Source organism: Aquarana catesbeiana, linkage group LG01, assembly GCF_042186555.1.
Source record: "Aquarana catesbeiana isolate 2022-GZ linkage group LG01, ASM4218655v1, whole genome shotgun sequence".
In the NCBI taxonomy this organism is placed as follows: Eukaryota; Metazoa; Chordata; class Amphibia; order Anura; family Ranidae; genus Aquarana; species Aquarana catesbeiana.
The window spans coordinates 888,806,740-888,833,805 of NC_133324.1; the positions used below are offsets into that span (position 1 = coordinate 888,806,740).

General features: G+C 41.1%; 1 protein-coding gene across 1 annotated transcript in view; it reads left to right on the forward strand.

Annotated features, from left to right (window-relative positions):
• Nucleotides 1-27,066, forward strand: part of MFSD10 (major facilitator superfamily domain containing 10) — a 73,650-nt gene that overhangs the window by 31,307 nt on the left and 15,277 nt on the right. Inside the window, exons 6-10 of the mRNA XM_073610877.1 lie at nucleotides 1,839-2,027; nucleotides 5,866-5,974; nucleotides 13,012-13,123; nucleotides 18,894-19,002; nucleotides 21,961-22,051. Of these exons, the coding sequence (XP_073466978.1) occupies nucleotides 1,839-2,027; nucleotides 5,866-5,974; nucleotides 13,012-13,123; nucleotides 18,894-19,002; nucleotides 21,961-22,051 (610 nt within the window). The remainder of the gene's footprint in view (nucleotides 1-1,838; nucleotides 2,028-5,865; nucleotides 5,975-13,011; nucleotides 13,124-18,893; nucleotides 19,003-21,960; nucleotides 22,052-27,066) is intronic.

The window sequence follows — 27,066 nt, forward strand, 5'->3', positions numbered from 1 at the left end:
ATGGTTATCCAATCTTTGTCTTATAAAATCTTTATGCGACCATTCTTCTTTCCTATTTGGAATCATAGTGGCAACCTTAAAAGTCCTATTTATACTTTTTTGTTTTTTTGTTTTGCTAAAGTATATGTAAAGCCTCACCTTGTGAAACAACCTATTCAGTTTAAAATAGAAATGAAATGCAAAACACTTGTGTATAGATTTAAAGTGATTACATATCTTCTGTTCTCGGCTGTATAAGAGCTAGGGGAGTGCACAAGTCTGACCATTTGAGGAGTGAAGGCTGAGTTCTCAGCACAACTAGAGAACTGACAACGTTGTGTTCTCATGCCTAGAGTGGTCAGTTTTTAACAGGAAAGCAGAGGGACTGGCAGAAACACCAGAGATTTCACACAAAGGAAGCAATGCAAAGAGAGCAGAATACTTTTTTATGCAAGTACATGGTACAACAGGCAGGTATCAGGAATATGAAATGTTGGGTTTACATATTCTTTAACCTCATCTTTTGACCCAACTTATACCTTCTCACTGTGATGGTAACACCCTTAACCTTTGTATTCTCCCACCTCTGCACTCCTTGCAGCCTCTCCAACACCCCCATTCCTCTCTCTGATCACAACCTTATGAATTTCATGGTGTCCTTGTCTTCAACTGCCCATCCCTCCAAACAGCAAATCGTAACTTGTAGAAACCTTTGCCGATTTTCTATTCAGCTACTGACTGTGTCAATAACCAAATCTCACCCCTGTCCTGCTCTGACCTCTTCTATCAAAATAGCTCACTCTCGTCCTCACTGGACGCACTTCCTCCCCTTGCTACACACAGATTTAGGCCCTGGCCCCTACAACCTTGGCAAATTTACGCCACCAGAAATCTTAAAGAGACATAGTCGTGCTCTTAAGTAACTGTGGCATAAAACAAAATACAATTCCTGCCTCTGTGCTTCCAAACAAACCTATTTCATTACTCTCATTAACACCCACTCACTCGCTCACTGCCCAGGATATTGCCAGTCATTTCAAAAATAGATTGAACCAATTCATGATAAGATCTCTACTATATTGACTACCTAACATGCCATGTCTACCACCACATTTGCTACTTCTCTTTTGACCCTTTTATTACAGCGGAGGTTACCAAACTTTTCTCACTCACCCACCTTTCCCCTAGACAAGTGATGGCAAACCTTGGCACCCCAGATGTTTTGGAACTACATTTCCCATGATGGTCATGCACTCTGTAGTGTAGTTGAGCATCATGGGGAGTGTAGTTCCAAAACATCTGGGGTGCCAAGGTTCGCCATCACTGCCCTAGACCCTGTTTTCTCACAACTATGGTCACCCCCTTGTTCTATTCTGTGGTCTCTAACTCACATCCTCAATTTCTCCCTCTCTAATGGCACCTTCTGCTCCCCTCACCCCTGGTCACCTCCAGACTTAAAAAGCCCTCGATGGACCTTACCGGCCTGAACAACTTAAGACCCATCTCCTTGCTCTCATTTAATGCAAAACGTCTAGAATGCCTAGTCTACAACTGTCTGAGCCACTACCTCACTGAAAACAACCTTCTTTACCCCTTACACTTTGGCTTTCCCCCATAATACTGCAAAATACTGCCCTACTAAAACTCACTATTGACTTACCAAATGATAAAACCAATGGCTATTACTCCACACTAAGTCTACCTGATTTTCCTAAAAAAAACTCCACTCTTTTGGCCTCCAAGACACTCTTGGTTCTCCTCCTGCCTATTGAAGTCTTCCTCCAGATGTTGTATGCAATGAATGCCCCTGGGTTAATGGAGCCTACATTTTAGGAATTGTAATCCTCTTCTTGTTACAGGCAATGATCGGTGTTGCATTCTCAGTGGGCTTCACCATTGGACCCATGGTTGGAGCCTACTTTGCAATAAACGCAGCTGATGGAGAAGTCTTCTATGTCCGGCCCGCCTTGCTTGCCCTTACGTTCTCTGTTGTGGACCTGCTGTTCATCATACTGTTCCTTCCTGAGACGCTTCCAAAGGAGAAAAGGGTAAGACTAGAATGGAATTTTCTATAGCTTTATGTAGACTGAATTTCACTGAGTGAGTTAAATAGTAAACTGATAGTCCTATTCATTCTAGATACATATATCCTGCTGGTGATATTTTTGGATCAGCAAACCTAAAATAGCCATTATCATTGTGTCAGGTCAGGTGCACTAGGAACCGGAAGGGAGCTTGCAGCGTCCATCTCCCATAGCTTTACTTGTTCAACAATAAACTAGATTGCAGCATGTTTGATTTGCCCTCTGGTTTCTGATATCCTAATGAGCCACTGGTGGCTAGATCTCTGAATCCCGGTAGTGACTACATTCCACAACCATTTTTAGATGACACAGTTCTTTTTGGTTCTTCGGTACAGCAACCAGATAACAAAACAGAAATTGGCCCCTGGAAAATGGCAAAATGCAGCCTTTACTGAGCGCATCATCCATTTCAGCTACTGCTACCATAGAAATAAGGCCCATTTTTTTTATAAAACCTAAGGATATACTAATGAGCCAACCCCTAGACCAGACATGTAGATTCGCATTAAACCGAGTTCTACCCCTACTTAATTCCATAAAAAAAGATTATAACATGGTATTAATTACTATAGTAACATTAGCAACATACAACATGTTATCCAAGAGAAGAGGGGCCCCTGAAGTATTTATCTACAACCTTACATGTAGCTTTTATTACCTGGAAACCAGATGGGGCCTTGTTTATATTAATTTCTTAAACCACAAAAAAGCAGAGAAAGGGGGTCTATGAGGCCTAAACCCCTTTATTTATTGCTGAGCAGATATTGAGTTCAAAAATAATTTGTTCTTTCCCGTACCATTTAAAGTGTATTTCCACTTTTGCAGTCAAATTGGAGAAACCCTCATGATATGTTTATGTTCCCAGTCAGTTTAAAAACAGTAATCTGCCAGCACAGTACAGACTGGGGTTAATTATGGTAACTATAACTTTCCACAGTCTCTTCCTTTACATTACATAGTAGGGAAATGCTCACTAAGACATTTTTTTCATACAGACATACAGACACAGATTCCTCTCTGACATGGATGTAAAATATCCACAACAGGTATACATACAGTTATAAAAATGTGACGCAAGTTCCAAGTTCTATCCTAAATAAAATAAATGTATTGGCTGGAGCTGTACATGATATATGGCAAAACATTGATTGTTAAGTACAAGCAGCACTAATATACATATACTACAGATTTAAAGAAATCCCAAAGGCTGGAGTGACACTGTTGCATTGTGTTAACGCATTATGGTGCACTGCGTTGCAATGCTCTCTCAATGGCACTTTACCAACGCACCTACATTGCAGCGCATTGCAACACATGGTAATGCTCTACCGTACATTGTGGTGCGCTGCTAAAAATATTCAAATGAATGGGTTGCTTTAACTTAGTGCACATTAATGCATGCCATAGACCCTGAAGCATGTAAGCATGTAAGCCAATTCTCTCTAAGGGGCGTCGTTATTAATCACTGCCATTTATTTACAGTCACCATGTTTTGTTGACTAGGAAAAGTTGATTATTGTAATGTGTGCGCATGCATTTACTGCTTTCCCACAATGCTCATTGTCCGTCCTGACAGCCATTTGCCATGCCTGAGCAGGGTCTTGTAGGGGTTAGGGAGTGCTTAGGACATTTGCAAAGGCTTTTTCAAGAATTAAAGAGGCAGACAGGAGTAGGGGAAGTACATAAAGGCACAGGGGGTTCCTACATAGGGGATTTTTTTTTCTTAAAGTGGCTCTAACGCCTAACCATTTCTTACCTTAATGCATTCCTTGCATTAAGGTAAAAAATAATTAGGCAACAGTATGCACCCTCATCCCTCCTTATACTTACCTGAGCCCTCATTGGCTCCAGCACTATGCCCATCTGCAGCTCTTCTCTCCCCTCACTTCCTGTTTGCAGAGGCTTTGCTTAGGCAGCAGGAGCCATGGGCCAGTGCCAGTGATGAGGGGTCGGGGGCCGAGCCCCAGTGTCTGTCTATGGACACATGCAGCACGGCTTGGAAGCAAGCCCGCATGAGTTCCCCCTATAGCAAGTAGCAAGCGGTGTGCTATGGGGGCACTCGCAGAAGATGAGGAGCGCCGGCAGGGGACCCGAAAAGAGAAGGTAAGTAAGTATAAACCTGTTTTGTTATTTTAAAAAAATAATTTAGTGTTTTCAAGCACTTTAAATTCTGATCTTCTTACTGTAGGTGTCAGTATGCCTGTATTTTCAACAGGGACATTTTGATTGAAGTTATGTGGATATCTTGAGACACCCAAACCAGAAAAAAGATGAGGCCAGTATAGTAGATTGCATTGTTGTTAGTGTATGCTGTGCACAATCTGATGTGATCAGAGAGAACCAAAATGTGTAGTGTAGCAGGTAACGAGTTTCTGTGATTGTACAGTTTTCTCCTTTCACATTCTGTCACCTTGGAGGCTTCTTGCTGTGCAGATTGAAGGTCATGCAGCGGGAATGTGGGTGTTGGATCTGTAGCATTTTGTCAGGCAGGGATGAATGCCTCCTGCTCCTAATTTATCACTCACTTTAGAAGTGTCGCTCATGTGCAGGAATGTCAGCCATGGCACCAATGCAGGGTGTGTATGTGCTAAAAGACCTGACACCTTCTACTAGTATAAGCATTCTCCGGCTTTCATTATCTCAAAGTGTCTAATTCTTCACTGCGTATCCTTAATATGGCTAACAAAGAGACCCCAGAGTATCCATAACCTGCTGTTTATATTTTTGTTACAGGTTACTTAGTACTATTACTATTTATTAATATATTTCACCTAAAAGTGCTTTCAATACCTGTAGCAGCCACCATAGTGTTCTGACCAGCAAAACTCTGATATTTCCTGCTAATGCTGAAACTTCTTGAATAAAGGCCTGTGTCTTTATTTTGGCCATTGGCTGCCAATCGTAGATTTTAGATTTACATGCCCTTTAACTTTGATTCCATAAAGTTGAACTTCTTCATTGAAAAATAGATCAGCCTCACTTGCAAATGCACCCGACTACAATTAGATGCAAGAACCCCAGCGGGGGTTCCTGGCAATTAGCTGCAAGGGGCAGGCACATTGAAAGCAATAGGAGGCTGCCGGCTCCCGAAGATAACCGCGGCCGCTCGCATGTGATCGCTCATGTAGCAATCACCTGAGTGATCAATTCTGGACCCCACTGTGGTTTTTGCATATGATTGCAGTTGAGTACATTTGCAAGTGTAAATGTACCCTGGGGGCCAGTTCGCAACACATGCAGTCCAGTGCATTTTTGTTCTGCATCAAAAACTTGTGGAAAGTATGTTTATATGGTTTCCAATGGCATAGTTCACACCAGTGCAGTCAGTTTCAGGGCTTTTCAGTTCCCAAAAAAAAAAAAAGTAGAACATGCTGCATTTTCCCTGCACTGGACTGTACTTGAACGCAGTAAAACACATCAAAACGCACTGTAACACGTCAAAAACGCACTGGACCCTAGTATAGTGAAAAAAAAAACAGGAAAGAAGAAAAGCACCTGAAATGCATCCGTAAATGCATCAAAAACGCACCAAAAAGTGTTAAAAACGCACATGCAGAAACGGATCTGGAGTGCATTTTTGTGATGTGAACCGGCCCTAAAACTGTTGGCATTGTTCTAGGTTGTGCAGGCACGTTACTTTACCAAATTACTGTTGGTCCACCATAGCAAAATTCTTTCTGGCACAGAAGTAGTTGGCCCTCAAACTATTACCAGATTCCCCCTGAAATTCAGGGCTGACCTCTTATGTTCTTAATCTTCTATCTGACTGTGTGTTCTAATCAATTGTTATCATTGTCTATAGGTGTCCTCTGTGATAGTGGGGTGTCAAGGGGCCCTAGACCTGATCAGCCCTGTGTCTCTGTTCCAGTTCTCAGCCATAACAAGAAGAGACAATTTCCCATCTAATAGAAGTAAGTTAAAGAATAAGAAGAAGCTTATTAAAATGTTGACCTTAAAGCTGTATTAAACCCAAATCCAAAAATATATTGCAGCTTACTAATTCTTAGATGTGGTGGCTGCATTTGTTTTCTTTTTTTCTCTTTCTTTTAGTGCTAGTTCACACCAGATGCAGTTCTATGCGCTTTTATCTGCACAAAAAATGCATGCACAGTGTTTTTCGTGTATTCCAATAGTTCTAGTTCACACCAATGCAGTCAGATCCAGTCGGTTTCGGGTGCAGAAAAAAAAAAAAGTAGAACATGCTGCATTTTTTATGCACAGAACTGTACTGGAACATAGCAAATTGTATCAAAAACGAACTGGAACTGCGTTTGGTGTGAACTGTAAGCAAAAACTGATCTGGAACATATCTGGAGTGCATTTTTGTGATGTGAACTGGCCCTTAGGCTTTTTCCCCTGTTGTTTTCACCTGGTGATCTGACCAGTAACACATATCCTGTATTAGTGTGCCCCTATTCTGGATGAAGGAGTACATGGGCAGCTTTGAACAGCAGCATTGTCAGTCTGGGGGGAGGGGAGTGTTAGATGTACTAGCAGATTTAGATATATTTTCAAATTGAAGCCAAACTCCAGATCACGCTGCAGTTACACAAGCAGTTACCACAACATATGTATACAAATTATTATATCTGTGATCGGTTAAAAAATCAGCAGCTGAAAACTATAACCCAGATATTGGGCACAAAAGAATAATCCAAAATATAAAGTGCAACACTAAATTAAACTGAAAATATGAATAATACAATGCCTACCAGCATGTGAAAATAAAGTGCAAATGTGCAATTATCAATATGCAATATCGCTATAACTAATATATGTTGTATGTAAATTTTAGTAATTTAACTATTATTCAATACTACATAACATACTATAATGTGCAAGCGTGCAATAAACAAATGTGCAATATTGAATGACAAAGTGAACAAAAAAAGAAAAAAGTTCATATGTGAATGATATACAAATGTAAAAAAATTTGATAAAAAAGAGGGAAAAAAGTTGTTGTAAACTAGTATTCAGTGAAGGAGATCCCACTAGTATTCAGTGGAGGAGAACCCACAATAAGTGGACAGCATTAGTCAGATGCTTAGCAGCTTGTCACCCATCACCATAGTTAGAATAAAAGGCTTACCAGAAAGCCAGCGACCACCCTTACTCAGGGGGATCACAAAGTGTGTGTTTGGATTCAAAGATCCACTGGAAGGATTTCCATCATCTCATCAGAAGCCTCTATGTACACTAGACGGTTATCAGCAGCCAGAACATTAGACAGCCTCAGCAACAGGGTGTGTTAATATGTAAAGAGACAAAAGACCCAGGATAGTGTAGTATTGTCTCTTAGGCGGTTTATTGGCAATGCTGCAGTGCTGCATACATACGTTTCAAAACTGGGGGCTCAGCTCCAGTGCAAACAAGCCAAAACAGTTCCTTGCAATTTACAAATCCATGGAAGCGATCGCACATGCGCAGAGCGTGTGAGCGTGGCGTCCCGATGATTGTTTCGTCAAAGGTGACGTCATCAGGGGTACGCCCACACGCCTGCGCCCACACTATAAATACTCTATTGACAAGATAAAGGAGCACTGTCATTGGTCACACAAGATGGCACAAAGCCTCTAATTGAATAGTCATCCCTGACCAATTGTAAATGAAATAAGATGTAATCCTTGCAGCCATTGATGGAATAGTATGTCTAACATCCCTAAAAGGACGGAGACCACAATCCTATGGCAATAGAGGCACACATCGCCATCTTGTAGAAAGATAAAAAATGGAAATAAAAACCCACATAATTGATTACACAGGCTTGCTTCCCTACATTGCCAATAGACCTTAAGTTAATCAACAAAAATGTAAACATTAAGAATTATTGTAATCAAAAATTAGTACAATACATATAAATTCTTATAAAAACTCTGAAAACATATATATATATATATATATATATATATATATATATATATATATATATATATATTCAAATCCTATGTTAGGCACATATACATGTGCATTAACTGAGGTATAAAACTATAGTAAAAGGAAGTGAACTTCTTTAATGCATCAGAATTAGTATAGATAGAATATAGAATAAAAATTAAAGGAAAATTATTTAAAAAGGATGCATAATAAAGAATAAACAAAAATTGAACTTAGAAAAATTAAGTTAAAATTGGAAAAAAGTAGATGCAATGGCCAGTATGGAATAGTGGGGACATCAACTATTAATAAAACAGTTGCTGTCCCACTCAACATTCAAACCATTGGGCACATAGGAGCCCAATTTGTATATCCAGTTAGTCTCAGCTCTGGATATATTCCGTCTGCCATTGCTCCCACGCCAATGAGGAACATATTTCTCAAGGGCAACAAAGGTTGTACCACTAGGATCCTGATTGTGTTACAAGTCATAATGTTTTGAAACATTGTGCTTGTCAAAACCTTTTCGAATGTTAGTTATGTGTTCTCCCAATCTTATATGTAATATTCGAATGGTGCTTCCCACTGATTCTACGACACAAGGGCACCTAAGGAGGTAGACAACACATTTTGTCGTACACGTTTATTACAACTTTATTGGATAAGTGTCTCCTGTGCCTGTTGAGGTAAACTCTGTCATTTTCCTACCCCAATGGGTATTAATCTTACAGGCCTTACACTTCACACACAGAAAGTACCCCTTTAGATCACCAAAAAACGTGGGTCTAGTAGGGGGGTTAGGTGCTATTGTGTTCCTTAGGTTAGAAGCACCACTGAAAATAATACAGGACCAAGAACTCGATCGTTCTTAATAACTGGCCAATGCATCTTGATGAGTCTCTTGATTGCCCAATGTTGGCTAAAGTATGTTGTAAGCAAGGATTACATCTTATTTCGTTTACAATTGGTCAGGGTTGACTATTCAGTTAGCGGCTTTGTGCCGTCCTGTGTGACCAATGACAGCGCTCCTTCCATAGTGTGGGCGCAGGCATGTGGGCATACACCTGATGACGTCCCCTTTGACTAAACGATTGTTGGGATGCCACGCTCTGTGCATGTGCGATCGCTTCCATGGATTTGTAAATCGCAAGGAACTGTTTTGGCTTGTTTGCACTGGAGCTGAGCCCCCAGTTTTGAAACATATGTATGCAGCACTGCAGCATTGCCAAAAACCACCTAAGAGACAATACTACACTATCCTGGGTCTTTTGTCTCTTTGCATATTAACACACCCTGTTGCTGAGGCTGTCTGATGCTCTGGCTGCTGATAACAGTCCAGTGTACATAGAGGCTTCTGATGAGAGATGCTTGGACATCCTTCCTGTGGATCTTTGAATCCAAACAAGCGCTTTGTGATCCCCCTGAGTAAGGGTGGTCGCTGGCTTTCTGGTAAGCCTTTTATCTTAACCATGGTGATTAGTGACACACTGCTAAGCATCTGACCAACGATGTCCACCTCTTGTGGGTTCTCCTCCACTGAAGACTAGTTTACAAGAACTTTTTTCCCAACTTTTTCATTGGATTTTTTTACATTTTTTTTCGTTCACTTTGTCATTCAATATTGCAAATTTGCACCTTTGTTTATTGCATGCTTGCACTTTATAGTGTGTTATATGCTATATTGTATTATGTTAGTTGTATGTAAATTTTAGTAATTTCACCATTATTCAATGATGCATATTAGTTATAGTAATAATGCATATTGATCATTGCACATTTGCACATTATTTTCACATGCTGGTAGGCATTAAGTTGTTCATATTTTCTGTTTAATTTAGCGCTGCACTTTATATATTGCAGTTACCACAACAGTTTTTTTTCTCTTTTTCAATAAAGCTTTTACATGAATAAATAAAAGCTGATCATTGTTAACACCCCTGCTATGGGCAAACAGTCTTAGCACTCTTAATGTACTAATCTGAAAGGGGACCAGTCTTGCATTGCTTCTTCCAGCCAGCTAAACTCCAGCTATCCTTTTTCTATTGTGGGCTAGAATATTGAATCAAGCATTTGATTGGTGACCGTTCCTAGCACCCCCAAGTTTCACTTTGCTGTTTTTTTTACAAGCACCCCATTAAACAAGGAAATGCATGTGTAATGATTTTCCACTCTAGTGTGGTCAGGTAGGCGTTTTCAGAGTATTTCACTTTTTAGAGGGGGCAATGGAAGTACCAGTGTTTGATATGCTAATTGCTGGGCTATCTTCTTGATAGCATATACAGTACATTTGGAAAGTATTCACAGTGCTTCACTTTTTCCACATTTTGTTATGTTACAGCCTTTTTCCAAAATGGATTAAATTCATTATTTTCCCTAAAATTCTACAAACAATACCCCATAATGGCAACATGGAAGAAGTTTGTTTGAAATCCTTGCAAATTTATTAAAAATAAAAAAACAAAAAAAAATCCTATGTACATAAGTATTCACAGCCTTTGCTTAATACTTTGTTGAAGCACCTTTGGCACCAATTACAGTCTCAAGTCTTAAGTATGATGCTACAAGCTTGGCACACCTATTTATTTTTGGGTAGTTTCTCCCATTCTTCTTTGCAGGACCTCTCAAGCTCCAACAGGTTGGATGGGGAGCGTCAGTGCACAGGCATTTTCAGATCTCTCCAGAGATGTTCAATTGGGTTCAAGTCTGGGCTCTGGCTGGGCCAATCATGGACATTCACAGAGTTGTCCCGTAGCCACTCCTTTGTTATCTTGGCAACTTTACATTGTTGCATTAATCTTTCCCTCAATCCTGACTAGTTTCCCAGTTTCTGCCGCTGAAAAACATCTCCACAGCATGATGCTGCCACCACCATGCTTCATGATAGGGATGGTATTGGCCAGGTTGTGAGCGGTGCCTGGTTTCCTCCAGACACAACGCCTGCCATTCAAGCCAAAGAGTTCAATATTTGTTTCATCAGACCAGAGAATTTTGTTTCTCATGGTCTGAGTCCCTCAGGTGCCTTTTGGCAAAATCCAGGTGGGCAGTCATGCTTCCCTCTGGCCATTCTACCATACAGGCCTGATTGGTAGAGTGCTGCAGAGATGGTTGTTCTTCTGGAAGTTTCTCCTCTCTCCACAGAGAAATGCTGGAGCTCTGTCAGAGTGATCATCAGGTTCTTCTTCACCTCCCTGACTAAGGCCCTTCTCCCCCGATCGCTCAGTTTGGCTGGGTGACCCGTTCTAGGAAGAGTCCTGGAGGTTCCAAACTTCTTCCATTTACGGAAGATGGAGGCCACTGTGCTAATTGGGACCTTCAATGCTGCAGATGCTTTTTCTGTACCCTTCCCCAGATCTGTGCCTCGATACAATCCTGTCTCGGAGGTCTACAGACAATTCCTTGGAATTCATAGCTTGGTTTGTGCTCTGACATGCACTGTTAACTGTGGGACCTTATAAACACAGGTGTGTGCCTTTTCAAATCATGTCCAATTTACTGAATCTACCACAGGTGGACTCCAGTCAAGTTGTAGAAACATCTCAAGGATAATCAGTGGAAACAGGATGTACCTAAGCTCAATTTTGAGTGTCATGGCAAAGGCTGTGAATACTTATGTACATAAGGTTTTTTTTTTATAAATTTGCAAAGATTTCAAACAAACTTCTTTCATGTTGTCATTATGGGGTATTGTTTGTAGAATTTTGAAGACAATAATGCATTTAATCCATTTTGGAATAAGGCTGTAACATAACAAAATGTGGAAAAAGTGAAGTGCTGTGAATACTTTTCAGATGCATTGTATTTGTTTTTTATTACTATTTACTTCTTCCTATTGAATATAGCAGGGGTGGTTATTTATTGCTATCTTGTACACCTTTGAGGAGATTTATGCTCACTTCTGGATACCAAGGCAGGAAGTGAAGGGAAATCTCTCCCATGGTGACACGAACAGTGGAAGGGTTAGAACCTTGTCAGTATTTTGTATTACTGACTGCACCCCATTCAAGAGATTCACCCGCACTTCTTGTTCCAGTGCTGCTGTGTGGTATGGGAAGGGAAAATCTTCCTAGTGGGGAGACAGCAATAAAAGATTCTGACCCTTCCTAGTGCTATCTGAAACAAAGAAAAGACTTGGCTTAAAGCGGAGTTCCACCCACATCTTTTTTTTTTTTTTTAATTACTATTAATCTTCCGTAATGCATATCAAGCTATTCTTATTCTTGTCATTAGCGCTGCCTTTATTATATATTTATCTTAAAAAATACCTTCGAAATTTTTCCTTCTTGTGGATTCCCATCTTGCTTGTGGGCAGGAAAAGATACAGGATACAGCGCTGCTGTATTCCCAGCATGCACCGCCCGTTCTCGCGCATGTGCAGTAATAGCACGTAGCGGCGCTGTAAACTATACAGGTTGCCATCACAATGGGCGTCGTCGGAAGTGCCCACCCCGTTGTTATGGTAACCTAGCCCTCGGCTCTGTCCACTGACTCCTGGGAAATGATGATGCACATCTCCCAGGAGCAGTAGCGAGCAGAGGAGCCGAGGGAAGTGACGTCAGGAGCTGCGGTGAGGAAGGGGAAGATTAGAAGGGACCACATAGCAACAGGGATTAAACGGTAAGTAAAAAAAAAAAAGAAATTTCTCCAAATGTCATTTGTTATGTTATTTGCTGCACATTTATGTAAAATTATTTCTACGGGTGGAACTCCGCTTTATGTTGACCTTTTAAATGCTAGATAGAAAGACCCCTACAATTAGGCAAGCATGGTAGCAGGTAACCACACTCGTCTATGTCCTTCATTACATAATGTGGGCTCTAGAAATAGGGATGCAGTACTTTTTAAACAGAACAAACACAAAGGGACTCGCATATAAATATTGTTCCCAAGGATATATTGTACTGCTTCCACTATATGAAGTAACACTTAATTTCCTAACATGCACTAGAATGACGGCTGGAATCTGATTAAATTTTTTAATACATAGGTTTAAATTATGTAGCCTCATCACCTCCAAGTTTATTATTGCATAAGAACCATCTGAAGCCTATGTAACACGTGAATTATCTGTGTGCAGATGTACAGAATCTCCGGATGCTGGGTCTGGTCTACTTCCTGTATCTCTTTTTCTTCTCCGGCTTGGAGTACACCATCAGCTTCCTCACTCACCAGCGCTTTCAGTTCAACAGGTGAGTTCAGTGGAGGGGGAGAGGATACGGGACAATGGAAAACCACTAAACATGATGGGAATAACCATCATTTCTGCTGCTTTTATACATGAAGGACAATGCGTCCATACAATAGCTTATTAGGATATTAGAAGTCAATGATAAATCTTAAAGTGATTCTAAAGTTAAAGTGTTTTTGCTCTAATGCATTCCCTGCATTAAGATAAAAAAAAATGTTTTAGAACTTGCTGGTTCCTTCAAGAAAAAATTTCCATCCTGCTCCTTCTAACTTTGTTGTCACTGCAGTCGAAAATGAACATCAGTTTGATCCCACTAACCATTAGAAAATCAAACGTTCTTAAAAAAAAAAGAGGTGTTTATCAGCCAGTAACATCAGGAAAACAGGACTGTAGTTTTCTTAGCCTCTGTTTCATCATCCCCAGTAAATTTTATGAATAAAAGATAATAGGCAGCACAGTGACTTAATAACCTTGCAGCACTGGAGTCCTCGATTTGAATCCCTTCCAGGATTCTATCTGCATGGAGTTTGCATTTTTTTTCTCCCACGCTCCAAAGACATGCTGGTAGGTTAATTTTCCTGTCCGAATTGGTCCTAATATGTGTTTATGTATGTATGTATGTGAGATAGGGACCTTATAGTGTAAGCTCCTTGAGGGCAGGACTGATGTGAATGCACAGTAGATAAAATGCTGTGTAATTTATTTACGCTATATAAATTTGTGTAATAAATTCCTGCTGCTGGAAGCAGTTATGGGCCATGTGGCTCAAAACTGTCATAACTGTCATCAAATCTCATCACTGTCAGCTGTGTTGATGTCTGCTAATTAGAATTGTGTATTCCCTTTTCACGTGTGTAGAGGGCAGCAGACGAGCTGTAATATTCCTGGAATGTCTCTCTGAGAGCATGTCTGGCCATGGCGAAGCCCCTGAGCTCTGTTGTGCACACATAGCAGAAATAGTGCCCCACTGTCAGCTTATTTCTGACATTCCATTTTGTCCCATCTCCAGCCACAAATGGAGTGGGATTATGCCATGAAGTGAATGAGGATGTTCAGCCAATAACCGATCACAGCGCTGGGACTACTGATTGTTTATCAGGATTATCTGCTTCATGCATTCTTCTCTTTTAACCGGCAAATCTTACGCTCTCACTCCCATATGTGTTTAGAATTTCTCGTATTACTTGGTTTAAAGTGGACCTGTCACTTATACAGAATTGTATATCAAATCTCAGCTCCTTTCTTTCGGGGGTGGGGAAATTAGAATGGCTGTCAGGTTTTATTGTCTGGGTCTCTATTGAGGGATTTTCCGGCTTTCTTTCCTGGTTAAATATATTGTTGTCTTTGCCTTCCTGTCCCGGTGACCACTGTTTCCCTTCCTGTCCCAGTGACCTCTGTTTCCCTCATTTCTTGTCCTGTTGTCACAGGGATTAAAAGAACGTGGAAATCTCTCTAATAGGATGATAGAGAGCAATAAAAGTCTGCCAAAGATTCAAACCCTTCCCAACTCTGTTCAAAACAACAAAAATAGGTTTTGGCTGGGGTTGGGATTTAAAGGAGGACAACCAAAGCTTGTTTGGCTGTACTACTCCTGTGTATCACAGGAGTGCAGTTAGTTTTGCACTATTGTGACCCGTTATCAGCAGACAGCGAGCTAAAGCCTGCTGTCGGCTGGCATCGGAGCCGGTCCAACCTGGGGCAAGATTGGGACAATGATGTCAGGATCCGCCCCCCAGCTCAGCCTCTCAGCAAGCTGCTGAGAGCCTAAACCAGCTGCTCCCACCCCCTCCACAGCCCACCACTCCAGTGAGCGAGAAGGGGGGGACAGAGCAGAGAGCCAGTGACTGACAGTACTGACAGTCCGTGCTGAAAGAGCTGTGATAACCGAGCGATCGGCGGTGTTCAATTGCTCAGTGTTAGAGGCACCAGGACAGATGCTGCATCCACCTAGATAAGTATGATTCTAAAAGAAAAACAAAAAGCCCTATACATCTCTTTTAAGGAGACACTTGGCAAAAGACAGAAAGCTGGTAGATGCATTTCACACACTACAAGTGTGAAATGCATCTACCAGCTTTCTGTCTTTTGTCAACACTTGGGATGTTCTGAATAAATTTGAATTTTGATCCAGTACAGAGTGCGGCCATTTCTTCTTTTATTGACTGCATGCAAAGGCAAGCCGAGGCAGGCACCTGTCTAGATCATCAGGCATCTAATCTCACCTGGAGTAGCGAGTTTTTCTTGTTTGACACTTGTCACCTTACCCGTGCCCAGGGCCACCCCAGCCCCCATATCTTACCTTTGCTCCCTTGCAGCTCCTTTCTTCTCTACAGTAAGAATACTTGATACTTCTAGGTATGGGGGTGGATTTGGCCTTCTTTACCGTTACACTGCTTAGCCTAGCATCCAATCACTAGGCCCAAGCACTGTCACATGACCAGGAGAGTGATGTCACCAATCCCCAAGGTTGCCCAGTGTTGCTGCTTAAGACAAATGAGCACCAAGAAAGCACACATAAAGTGAGTATAAGGGGGTTGGTGGGCCCTGTGCACAGACACTGAATGTTGCCTTGCCCTGCAAGGATCCTCTTAAGGAACCACTGCCATCACAAACTAGAGCTATTTAATACTTGGGCCCCTTTCACACTTGTGTGACCTGCAATTTTGCCGTGATTTTTTTTGTCACAATTTTGATGTGAGTTGAAGCAATGCCTGTGTAATCTTGAGTTTTATGGACCTCAAGTCACATCAAAGTTGGACCAAAGTAGTGCAGGGAATACTTTAAAGTTACTCTGACTTGAAGTCGCACAGATATGAATTGTACTCATGACAACAGTTGAGCTCCACTTGGCTAGAGACGTGCCATTCGGCGACATCAGTTGTGATCCTACCCAGGACCGCCACACGGTTTTACAGTGCCACACCGCCTGACGGTACAAGCTCGTTTGACTCACCGCCAAGGGCCCGTGAGTCCACCTTGTCTGGTAAGGGCATTGTGTATCTATTTTTCTGGACCAATATCACCATATTAATGTGCAGGGATGTGTCTAACAACTCTTGCTTACCACACTTAAAAGGACTGTTTGCTCCTAGGCTGATATGAAGCGATCCAGAATCATCCCATTACATAGTGGTGGACTATAAATGTATTTATACTTACTACCCTGATGGACTTTTGATTCTGTAGTTTGGTCTATTTTTGGGTTATAGGTCATTCAATACACATCACTGTGTTGTTCCTGAATTTATTTTTTTTCTCTTTTTTATGTTTATACCTTGTAGTTGAACCTTCAGGTAATTATTTAAGATATTCTATTCAATGCTGTTATACTGGATATCAGCCCACTTTTTTTCACTTACTCGGTATATGGATGTAGTTATATCACTGTATATGTAATTTTTATCAATTATTGATTTTGTTTTTGTGATATTTTGGGTGGGGAGGTTAACATATATCTATACACTTTTAGGATCATCACCAGCGTATTTGGTGCACATTTGGGGAGGTCATTATCTCCGTATACACCCTATAAAATTAATACCAGCGTTTTTGGTGCACACTTCAGGATTGTGTACCTCTATCTATGTAGATATCACTATTAATACATTTTTCCAATGACATTACTTTTAGCGCCACACTTTATTTATTCTTTCACACATTTACCCTGGTCAGGTTGTTGTGTTGGCTGCTTCACTTTGTAGGAGTTGGCGCAAATCTTTTTACACATAAGCTTATGATCTACCAGAACACCCAGATCCTTCTCAACCTTCGACTCCTCCAGCTGTTCTCCTAGTATATATGATGCATGCATATTCTTAGCCGCCAAGTACATATCTTCACATTTATCAACAATAAACCTCATTTGCCACATAGTTGCCCAAATAAATTCATTGAGGTCGGCTTGTAAATTGGAGACATCCTGTAAGGACGTTATTCCACTGCATAGCTTGGTGTCATCTGCAAACACTGGAACGGTACTTTTATTCCCAGACCCTATATAATTTATAAATATGTTAAAAAGTGAGGGTCCAGCACTGAACCTTGGGGTACACCACTGATAACTTTAGACCATTCAGAGTAAGAATCATTAACCACTACTCTCTGAATTCTGTCTTTTAGCCAGCTTTCTATCCATTTACAACCTGAATTTTCTAAGCCTGTAGACTTTACCTTGCATATTAGTTTTTGCTTCCCTCCTCATAAAAGGAAAACAGGTTTGTTTGACAACTTCAGTCTTTCGTGAATATATGCTGATTGCTGACGATATTGTGATTTTTTTTTTTTTTTTTTACCAAAAATATGTAGAAGAATACATATTGGCCTAAACTGATGAAGACTTTTTTTTTTTTGGATATTTATTATAGCAAAAAGTAAAAATTATTTTTTTTTTTTTTTCCAAAATGGTCTGTCTATTTTTGTTTTATAGCGCAAAAAAATAAAAACCACAGAGGTGATCAAATACCACCAAAAGAAAGCTCTATTTGTGGGGGAAAAAAATGATAATTTCATTTGGGTGCAGTGTTGCATGACTGTGCAATTGTCAGTTAAAGCGACGCAGTGCCGAATCGCAAAAAATGGCCTGGTCATTAAGGGGGGGAAATCTTCTCTGGTCCTTTAGTGGTTAAGGAGGGTTGGGCTCCCTTCAGGCATACCGGCCCTCAATGTATCCATTATTATATATGAGCTCCTACTATGGAGACTCTCAAAATTTATAGAGTTAGGACTGCAGATAATACTGGGGTGCCTTGTCATGGCCTCTGCAGCTTATGTGTGTATTTGCAAATGTCTGCAAGCTAAACCCCTGTTTTTAATGTGAATTGTTAGACAGGACAAGTTTGGGTTGTTGCTGGCTGGTAGGTGAGCTGGGAAATTTTCTTTGTAACAACAATAACAATTTGACATGCGTTGCCCTTTCACGTGCCCCTTGCTGTTAACAGTTATAGGTGGGGGCAGTTCCTGTTTGTTTGCACCGCTTGATAATGGCAGCATCAAGTCAACTGCATATGCCAAAGGTTTACATTCACTCATTATGGGAATGGCAAATTTAATCACATCTCTGAACAAACAACCAACAAAACAAGCAAGTCTACTCATGAATTTCCATGTGCTCACCATATACAAAAATAACTTTTTTTTTATTACAGTAAGTAACCTCATTACAGAAATAACTCTTACCCTTCAACCAAAAAAGTAATAATAAGGGAACAAGCTTCTGACTTGCAGCATCTGTAGACCTTTGGGTGAAAATGAGGGGCTGTCAGTCCTTTGAATACTTCTTGTTATAAATTATAAGTTTGGCTGTCCACATCTCTTTACTTTTTTGAACTCTTTGTGTTTCTTCTTCTCTGGATAGCCAACACTGAGAACCTGTCTCATTTTTTATTGGAATACTCACAAAATTATGGCTTATAACTTCGGTATATTTTCTCATGAGGGTAATTTATTTTCATTCCTCTCCAAGCTGACAAACGTGCAAGGCAATTTTTCTTCCACTATTATGATTTGTGCTGGGAGGAGGCCAACGTTGGTCAGGGAAGACGTTGGGTGTTTTCCTAATCTCAGAATGAAAGCAGTATATAACCGCGCTGCGGTATAAACACGCCGGCCTGAGAAGATGATGGTAGGACGTCTAGTGAAGGGTGGTGAACATCTGGAGGAGATCAGTCCAGATGGAGCATAAACACAGTGCTGACAGTATGGGCTGTACCATGTCAAGTGTTCCCAGCTGTGGAACCTGCCTTTAACCTGTATTGTTTGCTTTTCTATGGCAGCATGCAACAAGGCAAGATGTTTTTCTTTATTGGAATTACCATGGCGCTGATCCAGGGCGGCTATGCTCGGAGAATCAAACCAGGAAATGAAGTGAAAGCTGTGAAACAGGTAACTAACAAAGAAAAATGTCAAAAAAAGTCTATCAGTGAAATTATTAGGTTGCCATGTTTGCTAGGAAGAAAACAAGCCTTTTTATCGAAATTGAAAGAAAAGTTGGAACTTTATATGAGGCCATGTCTGCAACAGTACATATGCCTCCATCCCTGGTAAATATTAAAGGAAAAGAGTGGTTGTGGGACTTTATGTGAAGCACACAGCTAATTGAACGAACCAATAATTGTAAATAAGTAAATGTTTATTATTTACCTTAGGGCAGTGGTTCTCAGCTCCTGTCCTCAGGACCCACTAACAGGCCAGATTTGCAAGATAACTGAAAAACATGACAGGTGATATCATGTGCTGCTCAGTGATTGCAGTATTCTAGTCTGCATCTCCCCAAAGGTAATACTTAAAATCTGGCCTGTTAGTGGGTCCTGAGGACAGGAGTTGAGAACCAATGCCTTAGGGCATACATAATATAAAAACAATAAAAAATGTATAATAGGTCTCAATAGATATCATCTAAACAATTCATAATTGTACACAATTGTTCCAACATGATACACATAATACTGGACCTTAGGTATGCGGACCCGAAAGTAAACTTGGTAACATATAGACAAATAATTGATAATGGGAATGATTCGTTAAAGTAGCATAAATGATATAATACAGATATTGCACATGGTTACTGTGACGGAGCATCTTAGGAAATCTCTACACGTTTCGTGGTTAGATTATCACTCATCAGGAGCAGATGCAGACTGGTAGTATCTATAATAGAGTAAAAATGCCAAAATAATATGATGGTAAATATAAAGGGGAGGTACAAAACAGGAAAAAGAGGGGGAGCAACCAAGGGATCCCAAACACTCTAACCTAGCTGTAGTATATTGGATATAATGGTTGATGATAACAATGGCTGGGGGCACTGTGGAAGGCGTCATCCCACGGGAGCTGAGGTGGTAACAACTATGCCGACCGGCCGCACCAACACCAGTGAGTAAACAGAAAAGTAGAGTCTCCGGTTATCAGCTGTGATAAATAGTAAGTGCTGTGTATAGTTCCAGGAATTTCTGTGAAAATTAATAATGTATCAATGAAGTGATAACAACGACTGATAAACTAGATGAAAGACATAGTAACCCAGGATACCGGAGGATGATAATAAGTAAAACAAGTGAAAAGAAAAGAAATAGTGTGGCTCACCAACGGTGTATAGTGAAGCAGGAATAATAATGTAGACATTGGTGAGTGGGTAAATTAGACCAGAAGGTACCTTTTGAGCGTGAAATCAAGGAGTGCTCCATGAAAATCCAAACAAAAGTGTTAGCTCAATACATGTGTGGTAAAAGTACCAGCGATCAGCCAAGGGTAACCACCAAAGCCTTTTTATCCGACATTCTTTCTAAAGCTGTCTATACACCTATTTTTCTCATTCAGCCCCAAAGGCTGAATGAGAGAAATCGATCCATTTCCCCATCCATGCTAAAAAAGGAAAGAATGTCTCCCGTTAGCTATGATATTCTGACAGCTGACACCGGAAGAGGAACAAGGTAGTTTTGGCAGCAGTGGGACCTGAAAGATCATCCACTTTCTAATGTGTGCTGAATTAGTAGGGGCTAAATCTAACCAGGTGCATGCCCCCTACTGGTCTTAGCTCTTTAATTTACATTTTACCGAGCCCCGGGAGCATTGCAATACTTTCGGTGCTCTGACGATTCTGGTCTCAGCTCCAGTCACATACAGCCCCTCTGCCTGCCCCTCCCCTCCTCCTGCCCAATTGCAGAGTGCATTGTATGATGTGAACCCATTTACAAAATACAAAGCCTTCTATGATAGGACAGCGGAAGGGATGATTGGCAGAGCTGATGCTGTGTGAGAAAGCAGCGTCTCTCCTGTCAGTCAGAGTGTTGGGAGTATAGTGATAGATGTACTCCCTTAGTGCAGTAAAACTGTCAGTAATAAATATCAGACATAAGTCCAGGAGGTGGCATGCAGTTTGTTGGACTTTGCTCATAGTAAGCCAGCACATTTTAGAAAGTGTCTGAATTCCTGGAGTTTAGCTTTAAAGCCCAATTGAACCTACTGGTGAAATCCGCTTAATACACTCCTGAGACATAAAAGGTGTTCCACGTCTGTCGCCCCAGTTCAGTTGAACTGCATTGTTTATTTGCCCCATTCACACCACTGCCCTCAGTTGGGTTGCAGTGTGTTGTGTAGAAATGCAGACCTGCTGCAGTTTTCTGCAATGCACCACAGCGCACATGAAGTTACCGTCAGTCACTACTCCTCTGCAGTGCAGAGAAATTCATAAAATGTAATTTTGTATTTTCAAAATGACTTCCCATACACATCAGACATGAGTCTGCATGCCGAAACGATCTGTGGTGTAAACAAGCCCTTACAGTTGTTTTTCTTTAGAAAGCCTAGGAAAAGCCTGTTCCTTGCCAGCTTGCTGCAGAGCAAGACCCTTGCTCTGTGTGGAAGCAGTGGTCTCTCTGCAGAGGTCTGGAACACTACCTGCTGAGTCAGGCCTATAGCACTGTAATGATGAAGGAGCGTGAGCTTTGATGGTTGCAGAGCTATAAATCTGATTCTGCATGGGGGGCAAGTCATACTTCTGTAGAGAGACCACTGCTTCCACACAGAGAGAAAGGATTCTTCTCTACAGCATGCTGGCAGGGAACAGGCTTTTCTAGACTAAAGAAAAACAGAAAGGCTTTAAAATACCTTTTGTTCCAATGTACTGGGAATGTGTTTAGCTGTTTTGAAACTGAAACCTCCTTTTGATCCACAACAGTGACTACAGACTATTTACTGTTGTAAGATATAAACTGTCGCATGTATAAAAGACTGGTGGTGCTGCCACATTACCCCTGGACTGTGTAACGCCCATCTATAGTGAATGGTTGGAAACATAATGTAAGAGTCTCACTTAGTACCAAACTTCTATATTTTCTGCAGGCCATGATTCTGTTGATTCCAGCATTCTTGCTGATTGGATGGGCAAACGGGCTCTTCATGCTGGGATTGGGACTTCTGCTCTATTCCTTTGGTAAGTTTTTTTTTTTTTTTTTCTTTGAAACTATTTTTCATTTCAGGGCTTGGGTTATTCTATACATTTACTGTATACCCAGCAGTATTTAAGCTCAGCTCTGCCTGGCAGGAACCATCAGAAGTCTACAGGCTGGGTCAGCTTTGTCCTGTTATACTAATTTCATCTTATATTTCACTATGGCCCTGTCACCTCCCAGGACTTCCTATTGTTTGATGACACCAAGGCCAATAGGAAGCTACAGGGATGAGGCGAGCCATACGTTGTCACCGACATCTAGCTGAAGTCAAAATCTGCTTAATGAGGATTTAGGGGGCTGTTGAGATTTGAGACAAAACGGACTCTATCTGCAAGTCTTCTGATGTATGGCAGTGCCTGTTTACTGGCTGTGAGACACAGGCTGACTTTAAAGGGGTTTATATTTGTAACTGCATGGACATTTGTTTGGTGGAAATGGGGTCAAAAACAAATGTATACCTGGTTGAATGTTATTCATTTACACAAAAGAGGGAAACAGGGAGATACTACATTAAAGACACTAGATGGAGCTGACAATCTTGATAAATAAGTATTTTTTTCCTGTGCCATCCAGTGGCCCTAATGCAATATTTTCACAATATACTCTATTTTGTATCAAGAATAACATTTGACCTGGAGAGAAAATAGCCTAATAACATTGTTTTTGCCCCCATTCGCACAGAACAGATGTACAAGCAGTTTTACAGGTTGAATATCTCTGCAATTTTTTGTTAATACACCACAAAGTGACTCCTTTTGGAGAGCAAAACTACTTCCAAAGCTACTTGTGTGGCTCCCTAAATGATGTTTTCTCATGCAGTTTTTAGCAGTAAGTCAGAAGTAAACACATGCAAGGATGTGCTCACCAGGATCTGTTCTAAATGACGGCCAGGAAAAGCATTCAGAGCAATGTTAAAAGCAATTCTTGCAAGCTTTGAACTCGGCATCCCAGGCAATACTCAGATCTGAATGTCAAAACACAGAACAAAGGGGCTTTGGATTGCACAGATCAAACCATTTATTAGTGGATTGTAATAAATAAAATGTACTCTCAATCACCAATGTGAGGCAGGCAGAGAAACAGAACAGCATGCAGCACACTATCCCATCTCATAACTCGCTTTAGTTGTACATTATGCGGGCAATTAGTGGATCAGACTGATAGGGACAAAACCCTGCCACAGGCTATGCAGTTAGATTGAACAGCAGCTCATTAAACTTCTGCTCAACTTCTGAGCATAGAGGCTAAAATCTAGGAGACACAACAATACCGCTGCTAGTCCTGTGTCAGTGGGATTAAATGAACAGATATAGTGTTAATTTGAGACACGGGGAAATTTACTAAAACTGGAGCAATCAGAATCTGGTGCAGCTGTGCATGGTAGCCAATCAGCTCCTAACTTAAGCCTGTTCAATTAAGCTTTGACAATAAAATCTGGAAGCTGATTGGCTTCTATGCAGAGCTGCACCAAATTTTGCATGCTCCAGTTTTAGTGAATCAACCCAATTGCTGAGATCATTTGGAATTCATTGCAGGTGCAGTTGACCTGCTTCTGTGGCTTTTGCATTTTCAATGGCCCCTTTCACATGGGCTGTCCGATCAGGTCTGCCTGTCAGTTTTTCAGGCAGACCTGATCAGACCTTGCACTCTCCCCAATGGAAAAATAAATGTCAGGCAGTGACATGTCCGCTGACATCCGCCGCTATCCGATCCTGTCTGCAAAATCCAGACGGATGGTGGTCCTATTTTCCATCCGTCTGACGTATCGGATATGATTGGATGAAAACAGACAGGCGGTCTATTTTCACTCAATTTTCCCATAGAGGAGAGCAGGCCTGTGTGAGCGGAGATGGACATGTCGTCATCCGCCGCCGGCTCAGTCTTGATGGACTCTGCTGAATAAGTGGAGTCCATCAGGCGGAGGAGCCCGTGTGAAAGGGTCCTTAGACTTGTATGGGGAGAGGAGTCCTTAAACACTGGCCCTTTCAACCCCAGCGACACCCCTCCTTTTTCTTCACTCTAAAGAACATAAACACAACTACTATTAACCCCTCCTTGTCTGCATGAGGCCCCTTTCACATGGGCTCCTCCATTTTGGGGGATCCACTTGCTCAGCGGGGGGTCATTTCGCTGATCCCCGCTGAGCAGGCGGATGACGGGTCCGTCTCCCCTCACTGTGCAGAGCGGAGACGGAGATCGGGTCAAAATGGACCACCTGTTTGTTTTTATCCGATCATATCCGATCCAATCCGATAGATGGATGGAAAATAGGACCACCATCCATTTGGATTTTGCAGGCAGAATTGGATCGGAAAGTGGTGGATGTCAGCAACCATGCTCCATAGGGGTGAATGTAGGGTCTGATCAGGTCTGCCTGAATAATTGACAGGCAGACCTGGTTGATCTGTGGGTAGGTAAACGTATATAGATGTGTGTCTGTTTACATTCACCTACCATCCAGTTCCAGAAAAGCCCCCCCCAGAAAGGACCTAGATGTGGAAGGTCGGAGGTAGCCTGATGTAAATGGAAATGTCTGTTTACATACGGCACTCCATAGATCCAACACAGGTCCACAAACCTCTAGCTGTCAAAATGCAGACAAATACTGCTTCTGGGTGGTTCACTTTTGTCCCATCTGCTTACAGATCCCCTGCTGAATGGAGCTGAGCACGCCTGCATGAAAGGACCCTTAATCAGCTTGTATTTAGACTGCCCATTAAAATTAGAGCAGTGTTTGGATTTCATCGTTTTGGTATCCAAACAGGATACACAGAAAAGTTACCCATGCACACATGGGTATGATTGTAAGCAGCTTGAACTTACCTACCTTCTCTTTCCTCCCACTCCTTTTGGCCACAAGTCATCCATGTGTGAGCTTTGGCCCATGTGACAGCACTGGATTTATTTATTTGTTATGGTTCTTTTTATAGCGCTGACAATTCACGCAGTGTATTACATACTCTATATAAGGTCCCTATATCTTCCATGCATACTTGCACATACTAGGGCCAGTTTGGACAGGGGTCAATTAACCTACCAGCATATCTTTGAAGTGTAGGAGGAAACTGAAGTACCTGGAGGAAACCTACATGCAAACTCCATGCAGATACATCAAACTGACCTTTATTTGGAATGACTGTCATTATATGGGAACAGAATCCCTCTGTCTATACCTCATTACTGCTCAAATGTTCCTCTTCCTGGTCTGAGGTGTAGACTTCTATAAAAAGCATGCACGATTTATCAAAATTATACTTTTATACTAAACTAAACCTTGAATACAATCTCCAATTTAGAGGATATTGTGATTATTAGGTGTGGGTGTAACTGAGGGAGTGGGAGAAGGTGGGTCCTCTTCCTACATACTTTGTGCTCAAGGTGTCCCTGTTTGCCATCTCAAAAAGTTGGGAAGTATGCATTTAATGTCATGGTTGGTAGTCAAACCTGAGAGCCCAGTGCTGCAAGGTAGAAGTGCTAACCACCAAGCCATCGGATGCCTAAGTGGCCAATTATCAGTGCTGTCATATAGGACGAAGGAGTACTTGGAAGTAATTGTTTTTTTACTCCTGGTGCTTACGTGTGAAGATAAGGTAAGTGTAAGTAGCTGGTGGGGCTACACTTTAAACGTGTTACTTTCTGCTTCATGGTCAAAGCACAGATTCACCTAAAGCTAGCTAAGAAAGGTTATCACATAAATCCAAATCCTTATGTTCGTGTTCCTTGTCTCTGTGTACAGTAATCCTATATGTACAAGAGGGTGCCTGTATTTGCTCACTACATGCACAAGGACATGCTGATCCTCCTATCTCATCTGCTTGATTCAAACCAGTAGACACTCTGCAGTCCCTAATGACATAAAATATCCAGAAAAACAAATAAAAAGGCGCAAAGCAGGTGTACCTCACATAACAGATCCTAAATAGTCCAATGGCAGGGTTGGTGTATATAGATGTATATACAGGAGAAAGTCAATCAGGGCTGCCACCAAAAAAGACCAGAAGCAAGGTCCAATAGGCTGAGGAAGATAAAACAAGGAAGAGGGGCGCCTCTGAGTATATATCAATAATCATTTATTTACAACAAACAATATCCACTCACATGGAAGACTGTAGTATTGCGTTCCGGTGCATCTCTGAGTAGAGGAGAGTGCTCTTTTTGCTCTTAATGCAATTAAAATAAAGAAATTACTGTTTTTATTTGAGACGTCAATTTTAATGCATTTTAAAGTAACATAAAAACTATATAAACATTTGTCAGAAAAAAAATAATTACCTTTACTCTCATGCTATTTTCATACCATTTGTTCTGCTGACATAGTAAATGCCATTTGGAAGAGAGCCATTGGGAGATGCCCCACCCTTCTAATTACAACAATATGTCTTTTAACCATTTTGTGCCTTTTCCATTGTGTTTTCATGTTGGTATTTGATGTATTGTTGTTTAAATGAAAGTGTTATACTGTCATGTATCCAACCTGTTCCAGGCTGTCCTATATTGCACATCCTTCTGTTCTGACAGCTTTTCCAAGGTGTCGGCTTGCAATGCCATAATTGTCTTCAGCCAGCAGGGGGCATTCTAAGCTGTGTTTGACCCACCTTGTATCTCTTTAAAAGCCTTGATTTTTTGTATTAGTATTATTACCAGGAAATCCTGTATCCTGTAGAGAGCTGTCATGACAGCAGTCATACATTACTTAATAACACGTTTTGTTTGTCTCTCTGGCTATTTCATACGGAAGTAATATAACACTATGCAGAACTGGGCTGAAAATCATTGCAGCCAAGGAATTTGCAGCCTCTTATGCCAGCACTATGATTGTTTATTTTCTTACATCTGCCTTTCGTACTCACAGAGCTGTCATGGCATGCACAGTCCAGTAATCACAGCAGCCAACTGGAAGTAATTTAACCAGCCTGAGTAAAGCAGCAAGTTTCTTCTTTGCTTCTCCTTAATGAATAAGTCATACTACAATGAAGTGTCATGTGATATTTGGTTG